Source organism: Ambystoma mexicanum, chromosome 9 (assembly GCF_040938575.1).
Source record: "Ambystoma mexicanum isolate Mex_15411 chromosome 9, UKY_AmexF1_1, whole genome shotgun sequence".
Taxonomy (NCBI): domain Eukaryota; kingdom Metazoa; phylum Chordata; class Amphibia; order Caudata; family Ambystomatidae; genus Ambystoma; species Ambystoma mexicanum.
This window is the reverse complement of record NC_090931.1, coordinates 1,313,822,388-1,313,841,839: the sequence shown is the minus strand read 5'-3', so window position 1 is coordinate 1,313,841,839 and position 19,452 is coordinate 1,313,822,388. Positions and strand designations below refer to the sequence as shown.

Below are 19,452 nucleotides of genomic sequence, written 5' to 3'. Positions count from 1 at the left end.
CGGATTTCCCCTGTTCGATTCCATGAATACGTGTTGTGAGCACGCGTGTGGGCGTTGCGAGCATTTACCTCCTGTACTTCCCCCGTAATGCCCACATTTTCATGCGTTGTTCCCCATTCCGCGTTTAACGCCCCGTGTTCCACCCACTTTTCTTGTGTGCGCTACACAATGAGCACTTTCCCTGTGCGCATCGCGCACGCCGTTTAGTGACGTGTGTGCCCATGTGCGCCACCCACGGATTTGGCGCACATCCCTGGTTTTTCAAGCGCAGCGCATTCCATGAATCGGTGAATGGCTGCATATGCGGCTTTGGCACGCGTGCACTGCGATTTTCACGCTTGCGCTCCTCTTTTCGGTGCACATTTATTCCATGAATTACCCTGTAAACGTTTTAGAACCAAAAAATACAGAAAGTCTATTTTCCCTTTTAAATGGCGCTGTTAAACAATTTGTAACTGTGCAATTGCTCCCAGTGCATGTGCTGGGGCCACAGCAAGACGTTTAATGCCATATTCCTTTCAACAGAATTGGATTACTGTGAACAAATGGGCTGATGGCTCTTCGCAAGATCTAGCCGAATTTCTGTCCGTCTAAAGGAGGTCATTCAAGGTTAAGCACATTTGGAGTGCTCATTTGTTTAAGCTCTGTAGGCCCTGAATCTACACATTGTTACAAACTTTTGATATTACAAACTGCAACATCCCTTGGTGACTATGATATTTTTCGGCTTGAGAGTAAAACTGCTTCAGCAGTGTCAACGTTTGAAAGATGGATTCTTTTTGCAGGTGGTATAGACGAGAGGGCTTGTTCATTACAAAGGGGCACACAGGGGATTATGATGCTAGCAATAATTCATGTGAAAAGGTCCATCACACAATGGACTTTTAATTTGGCATATGAAGATGGATTGTTAATGTGTGCTTGAAAAACTGCAGGTGTAAAGTATTCTTAGAGAGTTTGAGTCTGTTTCAAGACAATACTCATTGCTCTAATCCTCTGCATTTTTACATTTATTTATTAAGAAGAAAAACATGTATATTTCCAAAGTGATCTGCATAATAACTTTTGTAAGAAATGCAGTGCTATATGAAAGCTAAATTATAAATGCAATTTATGTATTTCAATCAATTTTGACACTGTTTTGTGAACAGAATTTCCTCAAAACGTACACAGCATCACCACAAAATAAAGCCATTGTGGGATTGTATGGCAAACAACGTTTAAAATCCAAAATTCACTTACAACCGATTGAAGAAAATAAATACCAAGCAGAAACTCTGCATAAGCAGACCCCTTAAATGCAGTTTTGACCTTGCTCGATGGTAGGCTGTCCAGATTAATTTGACAATCCAATCAATATAAAACAAGAGCTAAAGAAGGTGAGGTGAGAATATGTTTACGTGCTATATTTCCATTATTTTACATGTTACAATTTCGCACGTTAAAGCCGATCATCTGCTTTAATTTCGATATGTCTAGATCGGACATGTGTCCCCAGTCACATATGTTTGGTCTAGACCAACATGATTTTTTTCTGTTACTAATCAGAATTACGGCCTGGGGTCATTTAATGCATGTGGTGCAGGATTGCCGTCATACCCTATTATAGAAACCGCCCATGTTTTCAAGCTCATTATGCTCTTAAGTGTAAATAACAGAATAAGGCACTGATAATTGGAGCATTAGCCTGAGTGCTAATTTGCGCAATCATTCGAGTTGCTGACACTGGGAATGCAAAGCAAATTGTACATGATTATCTTGGTATCGTTTTACGAACTGTTGAAACTGTAGCTGCGAGGCGCTGCAACCTAGCATACCACATGCTTTGTTTATAGCCGGCAGCATTACCCTAATCTGCATTTTCATAGTCATCAATTTCTGAAAACAGATATCTTAGGAAGCGCGTGAAGCTCATTCTAATTGTCCCGGGACTCGGTCCTTTCATCAGTAGGCAAAAAGAAATGGTCCCATTACAGTAGCATCAAAATGTTGAAGCGTTCAGTGCCTTTCCATTGCGTTATAATTAAAAGTGATGTGCCACTTAGAAGTAATTACTTGAGCATCGTTATCTCAATCAGCAAAAAGTAACTGTTCTTCTAATGCTGTTTTCTTTCTTTGGTTTCAGCAACTTTGTATGCATCGTGCATTTTACTTGGCGTATTTCTGAACAGCACCGTGCCAATTTTCTTTGAGCTGTTTGTGGAAACCGTCTACCCGATTCCAGAAGGAATTACTTGTGGAGTGGTCACGTTTTTAAGCAATATTTTTATGGGCGTTCTATTATCATTCCTTACGTTTTACCATACAGGTAAGCTACTTGGGGTCTCTTGAATCGAGCCCCTTTAATCTAAGTCACTTTAGACTACACCCCCTGAGCCTGTCTCCAAAAACTAAATGTTTTTAACCTATGTCTCTTGAGTGTGTGTTTGTAACTATTGACCAAATAACTATCTCTTGTACTTGCTTAAGTGTGATGCAAACAAGAAATTGCGTGTACAACATAAACTTAGTAAAACATTCAAGGTAGAGCAAGCAGTTGACGGGCACCCACTTAGTTTGCTTTCTTCAGATCTTTAGCTTTTCTCAGTCCATTGTGTAAGTATTCACCTTTCATGAAACTCATGGTTTAAGCATCTACACTATGTTTTGTAACTCTTCCATTAAAGTGAAACCTTCAGTTCTGGGATTCTAGTATTTCCTATTTTCCAGAAGGTTCTCCCCAAACATCCCCTCTATTAAAACCATGCATTGCCCTGTGAGCTGTCGTTTTACTAAGATAAATAGTGGCAATTAAACATAAGTGTTCGTTGTGTAGAGCAGTATGAGTGTATTTATAATACTCAATGGACAACCACGTGACTTTGCAAATCATAAGGAAGTAAAGCATTCAAACAAGTAGAAACAATTGCCTTGTATGAATTTCTCCAGACATAACTTTGTGGTCTTGCTGATATGGGATTACTACTTGCGTGCAGCAGATACCGAGGGACTTAACAGTAGAAACATATATCAGTTAGCAGTACCACTACCATTCGCTGCAATGTGGCAAACCTATGAATCGCAACAGGGAAGTCGGACTGCAAATTCTTTCATTAAAAACGAATGTAACACTGAGCACTAGCACTAAAGGGCCGTAGGACATGGGCATTTTTAACCTTCCTCAAACCACACGAGTTGCAGGAATTTTAGATCTCTACAGAACACACAGCCCAGTCTTCTCACAAATGAACTACTGATGATCGGATCAGATTTCATGCATTCATCTTGAATCCCTTCCAGTCACCAGCAGATTCTTTCATGGCTCCCCACCCTCTCCCAACAGTGTTCAACATTTACATGATGTCACTCATGCCCCTCATGCAGAGCCTATCTCTCTTTTGACGTCTGTACTGGCAACAGCAAAAGTTACTTCTAAGTTGCTGGCCCACAGGACCAAATCACATAGATCTCTAATATTCTAAATATCATGAGCAAATAGATGGGAAGAAGTAGGGCAAAAGTAGACCCTTCAAAAGGGGACATTTTACATGCCTAAATAGTCTCCACACATTCTACCAATGAAAATACCTCCTCCAACATTGCTCCCATTTACCAAGCTGCCTGCAAAACGTCAAGCGCTCTGCCACCAGACTCTCAACCAGCCAGAAAACAGTGGCTTAAGATAGCCCTTAAAGAGAATCCCTCCACTGACTTCTCTTGAGCACACCTAATAAAGTTACTTGCCTATAAATGCCTTGCTGGTATTGTCTCGTCCTTATAAGACTAAATCACATATTTCGCTTGCATTGCATCGCTCCAATCTGGAACCCTCTGATCACTCTTCAAATGTCTTGGAAGAAGGGATGGATATTTCTTGATCCCGGCTCGCCCCCTCTGTAGTCATATCGCCACAATATCAGTAACAAACAGTCATTGATCTTCATCCAAAAGGTCATATTAATTAAGTTGTTTACTGAAGAACATAGCCTGAAACTGATCATCTAACCATGTCATTTGCCATTTTAACTTAAGTCGAGAACCCGCTCAGTCCGCACAGGTATCTCCAGATGAGCAGGCCATCCAGACCTATGATGTAGGCAGCACTAAACACACTTTAAACAATTCCGTTTGTTGCTGTAATGGTTGAAACCTGCATAAAGTAATCAAATGGGTTTACCATAAACACCTGCTCATGGACATCACCTACCTGTTCGCCTCAAATCCTCTGTGGCCACCACTTCTTTTACAGTTCACCTACCCCTTTCCTGTAAAGAAGTAAATGCTTCACTGGTGAAGGGAAACTCATTTGCTCTCCCTGCCAGCACTTTTACTCCATCACTCGCTATATATAGTACTTTAGTATGATGTTTGCTAACTCTTACTCTTGTCAGAATCTCTGTTACTTGGGTTGACAACCCTCTCCACCTATACACTGCCATTCCTGGTTACTTCACCAAACAACCCCCTTCAATCTACTTTGTAAAGCTAAAACAGTGTATTCCCAACATCTGATCCGAGTCCTTCCTCTCAGGTTCCTACTGCGTCATGTATAGCATAACATCACATTTTTGTATATATCATTTGATTGTGGGTTTCTCTGGCTTCTAAATACTGTCCTGTCAGTTATGATTATCTTGCTAAATGGCGCTCAATTTATCAAGCACACAAGGATAAAATGTTTGCCTATGCCAGGGTTTGGACTTGTGACTACAGGTTGTACTCGCAACTCTGAAGTAAGTGTGTTGACTCCCTGACCTATTTTACCAGCTTCAGTGGTCTGGGAGAGGTTTTCTGCATCAAAGTTTAGCTTTGCCAGCTTTAGTGGGCTCTGTCCTGACCCTGCCAGGAATGGCCTGAGGCACAAGGTAAGGGCCCCAGCAAAACGAGGGTGTTTAACACATGCCTGGAGATGCCATTACTGGCAGGGACATTCCGCGTCCTGAGTTAATATTGCCATTAGTAACTGCTACTAAAAAAATGTGGGTGCTAAAGATTGTTTCCAAGGACATTTCCTATAATGTAAAGGCGATTGCAATGAGCACCCACTCATGAAAGTAAAACCAAACAATGATAGTCACCATGCTAACAAGAAAAAGGCCCTCAGAATCAAGGCCCTTTTCTCTTTCCATTGCAGCCATTCTGGCGATGCCTGAGGGAGCTGATTTTGCGACTGGATGTTGAAAATGTTGATTTGAATGATGAATACATTCCTAAACCCCTACATAATAATATAGACACATCCATAGAGTTTATGGACTGCACGCATAACTGAATGATAATGGGGAGAGGGGTCCCACTTCCCCATGTCCATCAGAAAGACCTAACACCGATGGTCCCTTTGAAACCAGACATAGTAGGAAAAAGCAGTCTCTAGCAAGTCGTCATTAAATATATTGACTGCATGTTGGGAGGCTGCCTGTGTCACTACTTATTCCAGCGCAATTTGCAAGGACTTGACCGGCAAGTGGAACGATCCGGAATACGTAGGGGATCAACTTTTTTGAACTCGCACAGCTTTCGTTGAATGCTGCAAAAGCCTTCTTTGTTTTGTCTCGATTTAAGCATCTAATGTGGGATAAGCTAGCTCATTACCTCTAATGTGGGATAAGCTAGCTCATTACCTGCTGCAACTGTTCTAATGCACCTTGCAATGTGCCACAGCTGCCACTGCCCTAACTAGTATGCAAAACAATTCTAACCAGCCATTAACTACTTAGGCTTATCTGTGATCCTCCCCGCCCCCCCCCCCTCCACAGTTGAAATGTGTTCTCAAGCAGCCATTCAGGTCCATTGGGTGGTCGATTTGGATAACGAAGTGAGTATGCCCTTCTTTCTCCTGCACTGTTCTTAAATGGATTTTATTGTCTGCACCATACCAAACTGTGTCTGTCGATTGTAGCCAGAATTATGTTCCAGAGTAATGAGTGTCTAGCTGCTTTGTACATCTCTGTGGTTCTAGTAGTGAAGCTAAAGAAGAGAATCCAAGCATTCGCTGTCATTCCAAAAACATTAGGAGCCTGAACCCCAGTCCAAGGCATATTTGACATGCATGTTCATTAAGTTCACTTAGTGGGCCCTGCTATTGAGCCTCCTAATGGAAGCAGGAGTCGTTGCCTCAAGCACTCTGGTTTTATTAGAACTTGTCAGAGTTCATATGGGGGGGGGGGGGACTGCCTCAGGTTTATGGAAGAATGGCCATGAGATCTAGAATGCCACTTCAAGTCTATATTGATAACACCTCTGTGATACAAGTTTGACTTAAGCAAAGAGGTGGTGGTAAAGACAAAACCCTGCTGTTTCCTTAATTGCATGGACACATCCACCTTGCTGCTACCACCCATGGCCTGTCAATAACATGAAGGCAGATCTGATTAGCAGGTCCTGCCTCTCACAGATAAGAACTCAAACCTGATGTGTCGGCATGGATCTTCATGTTTCCAAGCCTTGTTGGACAAATCAAGTGAGGTGCCAAAGTAGCTGTGTAATTTACCACCCACGGGAACATCTTGCGAAGCAGAATCGTGTGTTTCAATCAGTAGGACTCTGCATCACCTCATCCCATGACGTTACGAAACTGATCCTGTATGAACAACGACTCAGCAAGGACCATGAGTCTTCCCATGTTCCCAGTGTGCAATTGCACTAGTGGCACAGCCTTCAGGAACAGGAGTATAACTCCATCATGTGGCACCAATCCCTCCTACCCAATCGGGAACCACAAAAAACAGTCAGTACTGATGATAGGTGACCACGCCCTGTCCTTGCACATTTTCAGCAATGCACCGTGAATGTTCCAAAGTGGTGGTGCCTTTGCCGTAATTTGTAGAATAGAGCAGTGCAATAGCACCTGCAAAGATGGGTGAAAGAAATTGAAGGAAGATATTCAATACAGAACCACACCAACTGAATCTGAGTCGATCACAAGCAGATTATAGGGTGAGTGCCTGGGCGATTGTTTTGTGAGCTAGTGGAAACTCATCTTTGGCGTTCATGTTTTGCAGATCATGTGTATAATCTGTGCCACAGTAAATACAAACTTGCCCTGAAAGATTCTGTTTTCTACAAATAAATTACCGTTCAAGCTTACCAAATCCATTGCAATTTAGTTTTAACACTTGCACTCAATGATATTTTCAAAAACTCTTACAGGGTTTGAAAAGTCAATAATCGGGTAGCCAGGCGTAGGGCCTGATTCATGGAAGTGTTTTATAATGGCGTAATCTCATAGGAAAACGATCCATGAATCGGGCCCATAGAGTCAATCTTATCAAGTTCTAACACATAAAGCCAGACTCTTGCATGTTCTGTTGTCTCCCAGTAGAATTTAGAATGATTTGCTAAGTCCTATGAACTATGAAACCTTGTGTGTAGGGCAAGGTCCTACTTACTAATTAATTGGTCCATCATCGCATCCTGCTTAGGAACAATCAATGAAGTAACACTATAGACTAGCAGAAACTGTAGTTGAAATAGCACAGGGCGGGTCTCTCTGAGCCCAGCTACATTATGCGTCAATAGACCATCAATCCTCTACTTTCGCTTTACAAATTCTGTGTTGTTTCGTCTGCCAGATGCACCGGTTTTAACCTTTCATTTGTATGTGGACTATAGTTCGGTGCCAGAACGGAAAACGGGGGAAAACAATACTTTGCGAATTGGAGAACTGTGTACATTATTTCAACAAACCTGTCACTCCACCCACAAGGGTTGCCCGACATAATTGGTTTTAGTGGAAACCAGTTGTGCTTTTAAAGTAATGTCTTAGTTCCTTTTCGTAAGCTGTTATTGATTTGCCCTTTTGGGGTATGGAAGGATGTGCAGATGCAGAGATTTCTTGGCCAGTGCAAAATACTGTACCTTTTAGTGCCCAGCCACCCGGATGTTTATACAGTTTCTTGTGAGCTGTAGCATCGACGGATGGTGCAGCTGTTTTTGAATTTCCCTGCACAGCAAGAAACGCTTGATTGGAATATGAGGATAGAATTCTTTTTTGTTTTGGCACCTTCTGTGTCTGCAGGTTGGCTTCTCGGTGTCTGATTTTTATGTTGTGCGTTCCAGAACATAAATTGCCCTTTACCTTTAGCTCCATGAATTATGGATTAAGCCCGGGCACCAGTGCTGAAACCTTTAATATGATTACTGAAGCTTGAGGCAGTGTTTGGGATTCTGCAGAAATACTGAAAGAAGCAAACTGCTCGGCTGCAGTAAAATTGATGTCCCTTTAGCAAACCTGAGGCGGAGACGAGATACTGAGTCTTGGAGGACTCCATTACCTACCTTTCTGATTAAGTGTTTTGTAAATAATTAAACCTATTGACCTCCCAATAAGGTTTTGAACTTGGCATTGTGAATTTTGTATTGCTTTGTGGAGCCCCCTCCCCCGAACTATTATCTCTGCAAACGACTTAACCAGGATTTATACTGCTCTTTTAAAGTTTCTGGTTGACGAATTGGATGTGCTCTTGTAAGCTGTGTGCCAATTTGTCTGCAGACTTTTAAAAAAAAAGTCGTGTTAAACTAGATTGATTTTGGAAAGTTAGTTTAAGGATAAGCAGCCTTTTTGTGTCAAATGTTTTAGAAGACATCCGTTCTTGCCATTATACTTCCTTTGGTTAGTGAGGCCTTTTCCAAAGAGGTAATGACTAAGCTCTATGAATAGGAATGTGTTAGATATTATTCAAACGTAAACGGGTATCTGTACTATTTCACTGACTAAAAAGAAGATGGCTGTGGAAGAGTGAGTGAGAATACACACTTCTATGGCATATCCTATGCAGCAAGCCACCTTTGTGCTTTGCACATTGTCACCTATACATTGAAATTGGCACTAACAGTAACCTATACAAATTGATAATTGAGGTTCTTGACAAAAACAATAGCTTATTGGTTGTACTTTCATCTACTTGTTTTAGTGTCTCTTAACCTCTTAGTGGTATTTTCTCAACGATGAGAGGGGACTGTTCTTTTGTTGTTTGGGTAGTGCAGTTTAAATAACAGCCATGCCTACATGTCTGTTGAAAGCCATCCGTGCCAATCATTCCCTTTCTTCCTCTACTTATGCAATAACTTAAGCAATATCGCCTGAGGCAGGGGTATTTACTGACTACGTTCTGTACCTGAGCGAAGTAACAGCCTTAACACGTTCCCCCAGAGACGTTACCAGTCAATTAAGCATATCTAAAAGGGTGGTTATATCTATTGGCACCTCCAGCATTTTGTCTGAGGTGGCTTGCTTTCTTATTTAAGTTGTGAAACACAGCAGCCATTTCAAAAGATTAAAACACAAAGTAAGATGGCTGCTAAGAAATTGGAGAAGGTGAACTGCCCTTACTCCCATCTCCATTTCCTTTCAGCCACCTTCAAGTTGAGGTGAGCAGTGGATGCAACATCGAGTAGGCCCAGGAATTTCAGCAAGTGGCCAAAAGGAGCTGGAGGCAGGTAAATGGGTCAGAGGACTGGTTGTACAAGTAGTGGTTACAAGCTCATCAGGCGGCTGGGATTGTAGTCTCATATCAGAAAGTAAGGCATTCATTTTGAGCTCCCCGACTGCCCGGGAGGCCAGTCTGCAGCATCTGCTGGATACTAATATGCAAGGGATAGTTTTATCTGAAAACCATTTCTCTACCACAGCAGAGATGGTTACTCTACCAATGGCCAGTCTATGCAGGTCTTCTAACATCTCTCAAAAATATTCAAATAATTGCTGATTCTTTTATTTTTTATTTGGGACTCATGATATAGGTTTAGTGATGCTTGAGAGATAACCACTGCCAAATGTTCTATTTAACATTTTGATGAATGTCAGGAGGGTAGTATGGTGCGTACACCATCAAGCTGATTGTTAGTTTGTTTGCCAGTGCTGCAAGAGTGTTGCAAAAGTGCTGTGAGGAAAACAGGAAATGGGATCAATATAGCGCCCAATGTCACAAGTAGTCTAGCTGGAAAAAGAACCAATGTCGGAGTCGGTTACAAGTTCTTGTGAAAAATATAGCTGCATCGGATTTCACATTACAATCAAGAGAGATTTACTGGTAGCTTTGGATCCTATCCTAGGTACTATTCTGACATAATAAGAGTAGCAGCCCACTTTAAAGGCCGATGGAGCAGTACCCTGCCACCCATTTTGAAGGAGTTGAGACTGCAGACCTGCACAGCAGAGCCACTATGTCAAAGAGACTCCGAGCTACTAAGCACAGGCACCAGTTTGCATGACTGCTCTGTATGAAGAACCACCCTGTGTGTGCTGGCCAGCAGTTGGCTGTGAGGTTCCAATGTGTTGTAGGGTATGAATCTCACTCAGCCACACACGAGGGAATGCAGGAGAAGGTTGGCACTTGGTGTGGCAGAATGACAAAATGGTACAGGTCATTTTGTTTCTGAAAGGGGAATCTGCTTCTCTTCCCCCCCCACCCTTTTTATAACGCTCCATGCCAAAAACACAGTGCATACATGTCCCCTTGCTGCACCAGTCTCCTAACAACTGAAACACCTGATTTTCAGTGGTTGCATGTGCATTCCTGTCAGCTGCTGTGATTCAGTCACTGCAACCAGAGGTGACACTTTAACATCTGTATCTCTGACTCTGAATGTAATATTTGTTTTCTTATCCGTCTGGTTAATCTATAAGAATAAGCCATCTCTGGTTGTGGTATGTGACCGATAAGAGCACACAAGTATTACAGCCGCAGCAATCTGCTATCATACAAGTGTCAGCTCTGTGAGCCCAGACCAGTTATGTGAGGGCTTTGTGTATTCCTGCAGCCTCGCTGCTCTGCTCCCAGTTAGACAATGGTCAGGATGATGTCTTCCTTTGATCCCCCAGCAGGAAGGGTAACGCCTCCCCTTAGGCATTGGAGCTTCCACCGGGAGATTTTCTTGGAACCCTGCTTCAAAGGCCAGCCTCAAACAAGGGAGCTTCTCACTAAAGCGCCTTTAAAGGTGTTGGCATGGGAAGGGATCTGAGAAAGGGGTTTTCTGTGTGTTCTCTTTTCTTTCTATCCCCTCCATTTTCTGCAGAACAAGGTACTCTGGGTATGATGGAAGAGGGGAAAGGTTCACGTATTACAGCAACATGGATTGTACCCCTTACAGTAGGCTTGATTCTGTTCAATCCCCTGTGGCCTTTTAACTTTATGAACAAGTGGTCTCACACTCCTTTCTTGATTATTCTTTGGATCATCAAGAGACGGAGGATACACCTTTGGACCTGTTTTGGGAGTGCATTCCATTCCAATGTCCTCTGCAATAGAGGTGAAGGCAGAAGCCATCCAAAGCAAAGGAGCGCTTTGTCCGCTAACCATTCCCAGGGAACAGTGGGGGTGACTGATGTTGGACCAAGACCTCACTGCTGGCTGCACTGGAAGGAGTCTCCTGTTCATTGGATGTGTAGGATACCCTGTAGGTGCCATTCAAGCTCTCTGGAGTGAGGGTGCAAATAAAGGACTTACCCTGTCAACAGAGACCCTGGATTGGGCCTCCAGGCAACCCAAAAGTCCAGGAAAAGCACTCGACCCTAAAACCCACATTAAACATCTTGTGAGCTGCACTGTGCCCGACATCGCCTGCTTGTCTCAGGATATTTCACGCCACATGCTGTTCCTGCTTGGACTGAACCGTGTGTTGGTCTCAGTCGACTAGGTCACCAACCCAACAGTGAATCATCGCCTCATGAAGCTAATTGTAGCCTGACTCAACACAGTTGAGCCCTCAAAAACAAATGTAAGGTACTGTGAAGAGGCCCTATTTGCTGGTCCACTTTGTGGGACCATAGTGTCTTCTAAGCCTTCCTTTTGCACCTTTTCTTGAAAAGACCTATGCTTAGAAGTATCATTGTATGTACCTGATCACCCCTGCGCAAATACCCAGGGTGCTGTTCTCTACAGGCTCTGCATTTTCTGTGTTCTCGTACAGAGGTGGTTTTGCTTGTGTTTTCTAGTTAGTTTCATTTTTGATTGTTATATATTTCTGGGGCTTTGAATCTGCTTAGATGCATTTTTTGCATAGTCCGCCATTTAGTGGTTGTTTCGTAGATTGAAACATAGTGTTACAAAGGCTCATGGGAGCACATTTTGAACCCATGCACAAAGCCACATTGAGGGACCTCTCTTATAAGATGGCTTTTCTATTACCTGTTACATCTATTAGAAGAGTTTGCGAGCTACAAGGCAAACGACATAAAACAAGCCAATTCTTTGTCACTTTCGCTACTGGTAGAGAGAGTGACTCAGTTACCAAAGCCACAATTTCTACATGGATTGTCAAGTGTATACAATTCTGCTATTCACTGTCAACGAGAGCTCATCTGTGTTGCATACCTGGGTCTTTCTTGCTCTTCCGAAGGTCGAGTAGTGTCGCCATGATGGAGAAGAGGAAGGGTGGACGTGTGGCACAGGAAGCCCTCCCCAAACACCCCGAAAGAATAAAACCCTCTTTGAGGCACCTAAAAGGTCTTTCTAGGCCACATAGTAGCTTCCCCAGCATTATCGTGGCACAGGGATGATGCAAGCACTGTCAGGGGAGCCAGACTGATGGCAGTGTTGTCACTCCATTAGTTGATTAGATGATGATGGCTAGGTTTGGGACACAGAATGAACAGGAGCAGATGTAAAATGCAGGGCTGCGTGAGCCTCCAGACAGATTGGACCAGGAAGGCATGGCAAATGCGAGGTAACCCACAAGGCAGCGTACGTCAGCAGGATAAGGACTGAGTAGCGAGACCCATAAACTGAGCAGGCAACTGAAAGGAGACTGGGAAGGAGCTAACCCCAAGGCAAAGGACAGCCAGACAATGGATAATGTAAAGAATGGGGAATCCAGGAGCTGAACTGGCCGGTAAAACAGAAAACTGGGAAGAGAACTCTAAAACGGTAGTGGACAACAGGAATGAGAGAGAGAACGCTGAAGGCAACGGAAGGTAAGAGACCATTTGGACTGCCAGACTGGCTACAGATAAAAGGAGCCTAATGGTGAACGTTAAGACGCACCCGGTACAGCAGCGTTAAGGTTTTTATAGCCCTCAGACTCTTCCTCCCTGCTCCAGGGTTGGAAACACATTGGAAACACATTGGCATGACAACGGGGATGCCAAGGTTCACAGCGTGGAACCCTGGGGCAGAGCCTCCTCCACATTGTATGTGTGCTGTCATGGTGGCCGTAAAACCGGTCTGTGGTTATCTCCTTCCCATGTGACAGGGCTACCACATTCCTCCATGTCGGCATGCAGCGGTCCACCATGGAAGGAATCACCAGCGCTGATAGCAGCGCCAATCACTGCAGTTAAGTGAAATGGCGCCACGCTGCAGAGCTGACCATGCGTGGCACTCCTAAAATTCACTTGCTATAAAGACCTTCTAAACCCAGAGCACATGCCACACGCTGCCCGGGAACCACCCTAGTTTTTATTGCCAATGTGCCACTGGAGGAAACTGAGTTCAATTCATACCTTCACACAGTACTACTGTGTTTATATACAGGCAAAATCAGATTCACAGGTGGGACAGGCAGTACCTAAACACCTTTTTTCCAATGTCCCTGGCCTCCCACCACCTGCCTCAGGTACTGCTTGCTAATCTATGCAAAGCATGTGACTCGAAGCAGATTCACAAGCCCTAGAAGACAAATATTACTTAACAGTAATTGTTTTTCTGAGGCTTGTAACTACTTACTCAAATGCACCTGCCCTCCCTCCCCACAAAACAGCGGGCAAGTTACCAAAAGTATAGATAAGAAATGATTAAAAAAAAGAATGCAACATTGCACGCATAACCCCTACAAATGACTGGCCAGAAAAAGAAACAATCTGAGAATGTAACATCGACGTGTGAGGGAACATTGGTACCTGTACATGTAGGATAGGCATAGTGTGAGATGTACGCCTGTGTTGATGGCCTATTTTTCCACTGCGAAAAAACAAATATACTCCGAGCCACACACTAGATACAGAGTATGGAAAGCATGTGACTGAAAGTAGATACAAGCCTCAAAAAGACGACTACTGGCAAGTAATATTATTCATGTGATAAAGACCTTTGATTGGACTTATTTGTATTTTGTGCTCTTGCTGTTTGGGTTGTGTAAGGAAGGCATGGCATCAACTGTAAGACAGACACAAGAGACCACAGTTCAAGGGTGTTTATTGAACTTCAAAAAGAGTATGATAAACACCTATCTAATCCTAAATCTACAGATGGGTGCAAGCTCCGACCATCAAATAATAACGCAGTCCTGGTGGTGTATTGTCAAAATAAAAGGGCATATACTAAAAAAAACCTATTGCCAATCCTTGCCTCTAAATACAAATAGTGTGGGGAACAATGTTATGAAAAATAAAGAAGTGTTCAAAATGATGTTCAGGCCGTGGGACTCCCTTCCCCACGTTTTTAGCACTGGACAAGGCGGTTCACTTGAGCATAGCACAATCTCTGGCTTCTTTAGCACGAGGATACAGTTCGATCATTAGCATCAGGACCTTGTATATGCAAGTCTCTTTACTTCTCAAAGTCTCTTCATTCAGAGGGCCTGATGCAACCAAACAAAAAAAAGACACTTCTTTTCCTCTTGGGATTTTCACACGTATTCACTTTAGGTGATTCACTATTCACCAAGATCCCCCTCATTCGGGCTCAGATCTCTATAGTACAATGTTCGTTCCCTTCGGATCCCCCTCATTTGGGCTCAGATCCCTTTTCCACACAATTAGTCTCCCTCAGCCAGTCTCGGACCAATTTCAGTTTTACATCAAGTATCGAAGACTTTCAAATGTGCACAGTTTTGCTTGACCCGTCGCAGGACCACTTTGATTTTACAATTCCTTCTCTTTAACATTTATCACCTTTCGGTTCGATACCTAACAGATACGTTTGAAGGAACACTCTGTTTATGGCATCGAATCTTAGCTTGAAAGTTAATTCACTGCTTTAGTTATATTTGCATCGGTTTCAACATACACTTCATGCACTGTTCTCTTTGATTTCCTTTACAAAGTTGCCACTTGCAACCTTGGTTCACACACAGCCCGGGCTGGTATCAGCCTCCCCAACTTACCTTCAGGTTTCTCACAGTTGCCCCTGTGATCACTTCACACTCCGCCTGAGATCCTCAGCCCATGTTACCACAAAAGGCAAAGGAGGTATACCCGTCAGGCTCTATCTGTTTTTCCTATATGATTGGGTCTGCCTTTCCCCTCTGCTTTTTAACATTTATATTATCCCATTATGTAGGGATCTTGACAATTCAGATCTTTTTTTCTGTAACTGTGCAGATGACTTTCAGCTGTAACTGGAGGTTAGTAGAGACCATAATAAAGACCAATAAACACTGATCAGGCCTACCAAATGGTGAAAAGCTGGATGACAACTAACTGGCTCTGCCTTAACGCCACAAAGACAGAACTAATGCTGTATGGCCCTAAACAGGTTAGAGAGAAACTGGACCCCCTGTACAGCAGCTTCCTGGTTGATGGAAATCCGATACCAGTGGTACATAAGGTCAAAACCTAATAATGCCCACGTAGATGCAATCACAAAAAGTACTAATTGTCACCTGAAAGTACTCCACCAAGTGGCCCCTCTAGTTTCAGAGGAAAACCGTACAAAATTGGTCCGGGCTGTAATATTACCAAGAGTGGACTATTGCAATGCCCTCTTGGGAGGAGCCAAGAAGGTGGATCTTCAGAGACTTCAGAAGATTCAAAACTCTGCAGTACGCATTGGGTTCCAGATGAAGCGCCTTGAGCCCACATCAGCAGCCAGGAGGACTCTCCACTGGTTGCCAGTCTCGGCCAGAATTCAATTCAAACTTCTGACCATTTGTCACATATATATCTCAAGAACAAGCTGAGATTATATATTCCTAGAAGACCACTTCGATCAGCTAAAGACTGCCTTCTGCAATTAGATCGTTTTAAAAGAGCTGGCAGAAATGGTTGCGCTTTTCATGTGCAGGCCGCACAGACTTGGAATGCCCTGCCGGCTCCTCTAAGTAGCACAGTCAATATCCTGGCCTTCCGGAAACAGTTGAAGACATTTTTGTTTATTTAGATTCTGACCAGTGTTTTCCCCTTTTCTTCCATGGCGCCTGGACCTCTTTGGACTTTGGCGCCTTATAAATGAAATAACATAACATAACATCTCTGCTAGTTTGTTAGTGTGGGGCTGAGAAGGAGGTTTAGCCGCTACTTATCCCTGTCCTTTGGAGCAGTAGTTATTTTGTCACACTGGGAACCACATGTCTTTAGGTGGCCCTGGGACATCTGAAATTCAAAGTATCAGCATACACAGAACAGAACAGCACATGCCATTAAATCCGAACTATGGTACTTGGGCAGCTGCAGGGAGAGTGCTGTCAATCAGGGAGCTCTTTCCCTGCTTTCACACCACTTTAACCAGAGGATCTGAGACACCTAACTGAAGAGCTGGGTAAGTTAAAAAGTGTGTTTTTGTTCCGTGTGGATGTGTACGAGAGAGAGAGAGAAAATCAGGATGAGGCCTTAAAGAGGGGTCGGGGGGGACAGGTGCCCATTTGAAAATTAGGGGGGCTGATGCAGGAATTATACACAGTGGCAATGAGGCTTTGAGGATGACATGTTCAGAACTTTAGGGCTCAAGTCCATGAGAGCGACAGAGAGATAGAACTGTGGTCATTTGTGACCTGGGGTTGTGAGCATAGCATTGGACAGAACTGAGGCAATGAGAATGAAGGGCCGGGGAATGTCCGTAAGGAAATGATAGGGGTAGATCTTGGGCAATGAGTGATCTGGGCAGAACTTGGGCAATGAGAGTGACATTGGTGCAAAACTGTCATAGTCGGTGAGATATGATTAGAATTGGAGCCAGTGATAGTGGCATTGGGACAGTGAAACGGGCAATGAGAGCGACTTGTGGCAATGTGAGTAAAATGGGGCGGAACTGGAGCAATGAGGGAGGCATGGTGGTTGAATTGGGGCAATGAGCGATATCGGACACAATTGGGGCAATGAATGACCTTGGGCGAGAACTGCGACAATCAGGATGTCATTGGAGACAACTAGCGCAGTGTGAATCACATTGGGCACTGTGCCTGGCATTGGGGAATGATTGGGTACAGTGTTACTTGGCATAGGGATAAGTGGCATAGGGCAGACGTGGTGCAGTGTACAGTAAGGATCACTGTAGCAAAAGTGGAGGGAGTTGGATTTACATGGGGCAGAACGTGGGGTACAGTGACATTGGAGCAGGGGCAATGAGATTTGTCATTGGAAGTATTGAAATATATTTTGTATGTTCGCCGGTTGAACATCTTCTACATCCTTTTTTTTGTATCTAATTATCTAATTTTACCTCCTCCCTTTGGGACCACTTAAACAAAATAGCACAATGGTTCACACCACTGATTAGATGATCCAAACACCAGCTTTTCTTGCTTGAACACAAGTCCAACAGCATAAACTGGCTTCCTCTCCCACCTGAGAGGCCAATAAAGCCTCAACTAGAATGCAAAGAAAACCTTGACCCCAATGATTTGCAATTGATCAAACCCCTCTGAAGAACTCTCGAAAGTTCTTGAAGAACTCTGTGAAATCTTTAGCCTTTTCACGCATGCATTTTATAGTAAAATGCTCTTCAAATTCTGCCCACAGTTTGGTAGCCCCCCCCACTTTGTCCTTCACTTCCTTCTATCACATGTCTTCTCCAAATCTCCTTTCTCTATACTCGGAAATTAGAAATTCAGCCTCTCCTGTGGATCATCCCCCCTGCCTTATCAACTAACTCTCCTTCCCCCATTTCTTCAGACACCTCTATCTCATTAACTCTTCCCTTCCCTCAATAATTATATCTGCAGACTTCAAAAAAGCCCACTTCAGCCATTCAGTCAACAAAAACTACCAACCTACTTATAACTGCCGCATCCCTGCAAAGATCCTAAAATCCATCACTGTCAGACAACTTGAGTCCTACCTGGAAGGACCATATCAGTCAGCTTCCATCCCCTCCATGGCATAGAATCTGTCATCTTGTCAGTGGTGTATGACTTGCAAATGCTTGTTGATGATAGCACATGTTCCACTATCACCCTCCACCCCTCGAACTATCAGTGGGTTTCGATAATGTTGAACATCAAATCCTTCTATTCCACCTATGTGACATCAGAAAGGAAACTTCTGTGCTATCCCGGCTAACCACCTATCTCACACACCAATACTATATGCTCTACTTCCCACCCTACCAATCAAACCCTCAACTCCTGTGAGCTATGAGGTGCCTCGGCTGCCTTCTCCTCCTTCTCCTCCTCCTCTTCCTCTTCCTCTTCCTCCCTGGCTCAATTTACCCACACCTTCTCCTCCTTACTCTTCCTCTTCTTCCTCTTCTTCCTGTTCTTCCTCTTCTTCCTCCTCCTCTTCTTCTTCCTCTTCCTTCTCCTCTTCTTCCTCTTCCTCCCTGGCTCAATTTACCCACACCTTTGGTCTTAGTTTTTAATCTCATGCTGATGATGCCCAGATCCTCATAGACTAGACAAATCCCCCATCTCCAACAGCCAACAACTTCCAACAATACATTACTCCCAAATGCCACTGGATGTATGACAAGTGACTAAATTTAAAGTGAGATGAAACAAAGGTTCTCATCATAAACCATTACTCCCATCTCTAGCCTCCCTCCATCTGGCTATCCTTTGCCTCAAACCCTTCATAAAGTCTGAAAACCTGTGCTACCCTATTGATGGAAATCTCTCCCTAATCTCCCAATTCAATGCTGTCCTCTGCGCCGGCTTTTTTCAACTGTGTTTTCTTAAAGTCCTCCCACTCTTAATTTTCCCACACAGAGCCACAGGGTGCGTGCCTTAATACCCTCTCGACTGGACTATGGAAACCGCTCATACCATGGCCTGCCTTCTGTGTTACTTTGCAGATTGCTACTTTGCAGACTCCTAAGGGTTCCGACGCATCTGGTTCCCCATTCCTCTCTTCCAAATGCATCCAATACATTGCCTCCAGAAACCTCAATTCTTCATCAAGATCACTTATTGCCAAAGCAGATTCTGGTTCTTTGAACTGCTGGCTCTGTCTGACAATTCGCTGAATCGACTTCCCCAGACCTAGAACCTGTTGTCACAGCAGCAATTGGTGAAACTCACCCGCTGTCCTCAATTTGGCTGCTTTACTCCTGACAATCTAGTTAATGGATAGAATGAGTATAATTGCGTGCCTGGGAAAGCTATATAAGAACGCCTTGTAAGAGAAAGTGTCTCAGGTTATGTCTCTGGGCCCCTGGAAATAGTGTCTTTAGAGATTGTCGATTCCAGCTGAAACAAAAATATAATAATACCTCTAAAATAAAAGATATGGGTCTAGGTTTGTCTCATTTAATGTTAAAATGAGAAGAGTAAACCTGAAGAATGGGAACTTTTGATTAATCAATACCCATTACATTTTACAAAGCGTTATACCAGCTTTCACATACAGGGCTGAATTGAAATATCTGGATTTTCATTGGACAA

The 19,452-nt window shown here is 43.5% G+C and overlaps 1 protein-coding gene across 1 annotated transcript in view; it reads left to right on the top strand.

Moving 5' to 3' along the window:
- Positions 1-19,452, top strand: part of SLC49A4 (solute carrier family 49 member 4) — a 599,595-nt gene that overhangs the window by 569,175 nt on the left and 10,968 nt on the right. Inside the window, exon 8 of the mRNA XM_069616688.1 lies at positions 2,126-2,308. Within this exon, the coding sequence (XP_069472789.1) occupies positions 2,126-2,308 (183 nt within the window). The remainder of the gene's footprint in view (positions 1-2,125; positions 2,309-19,452) is intronic.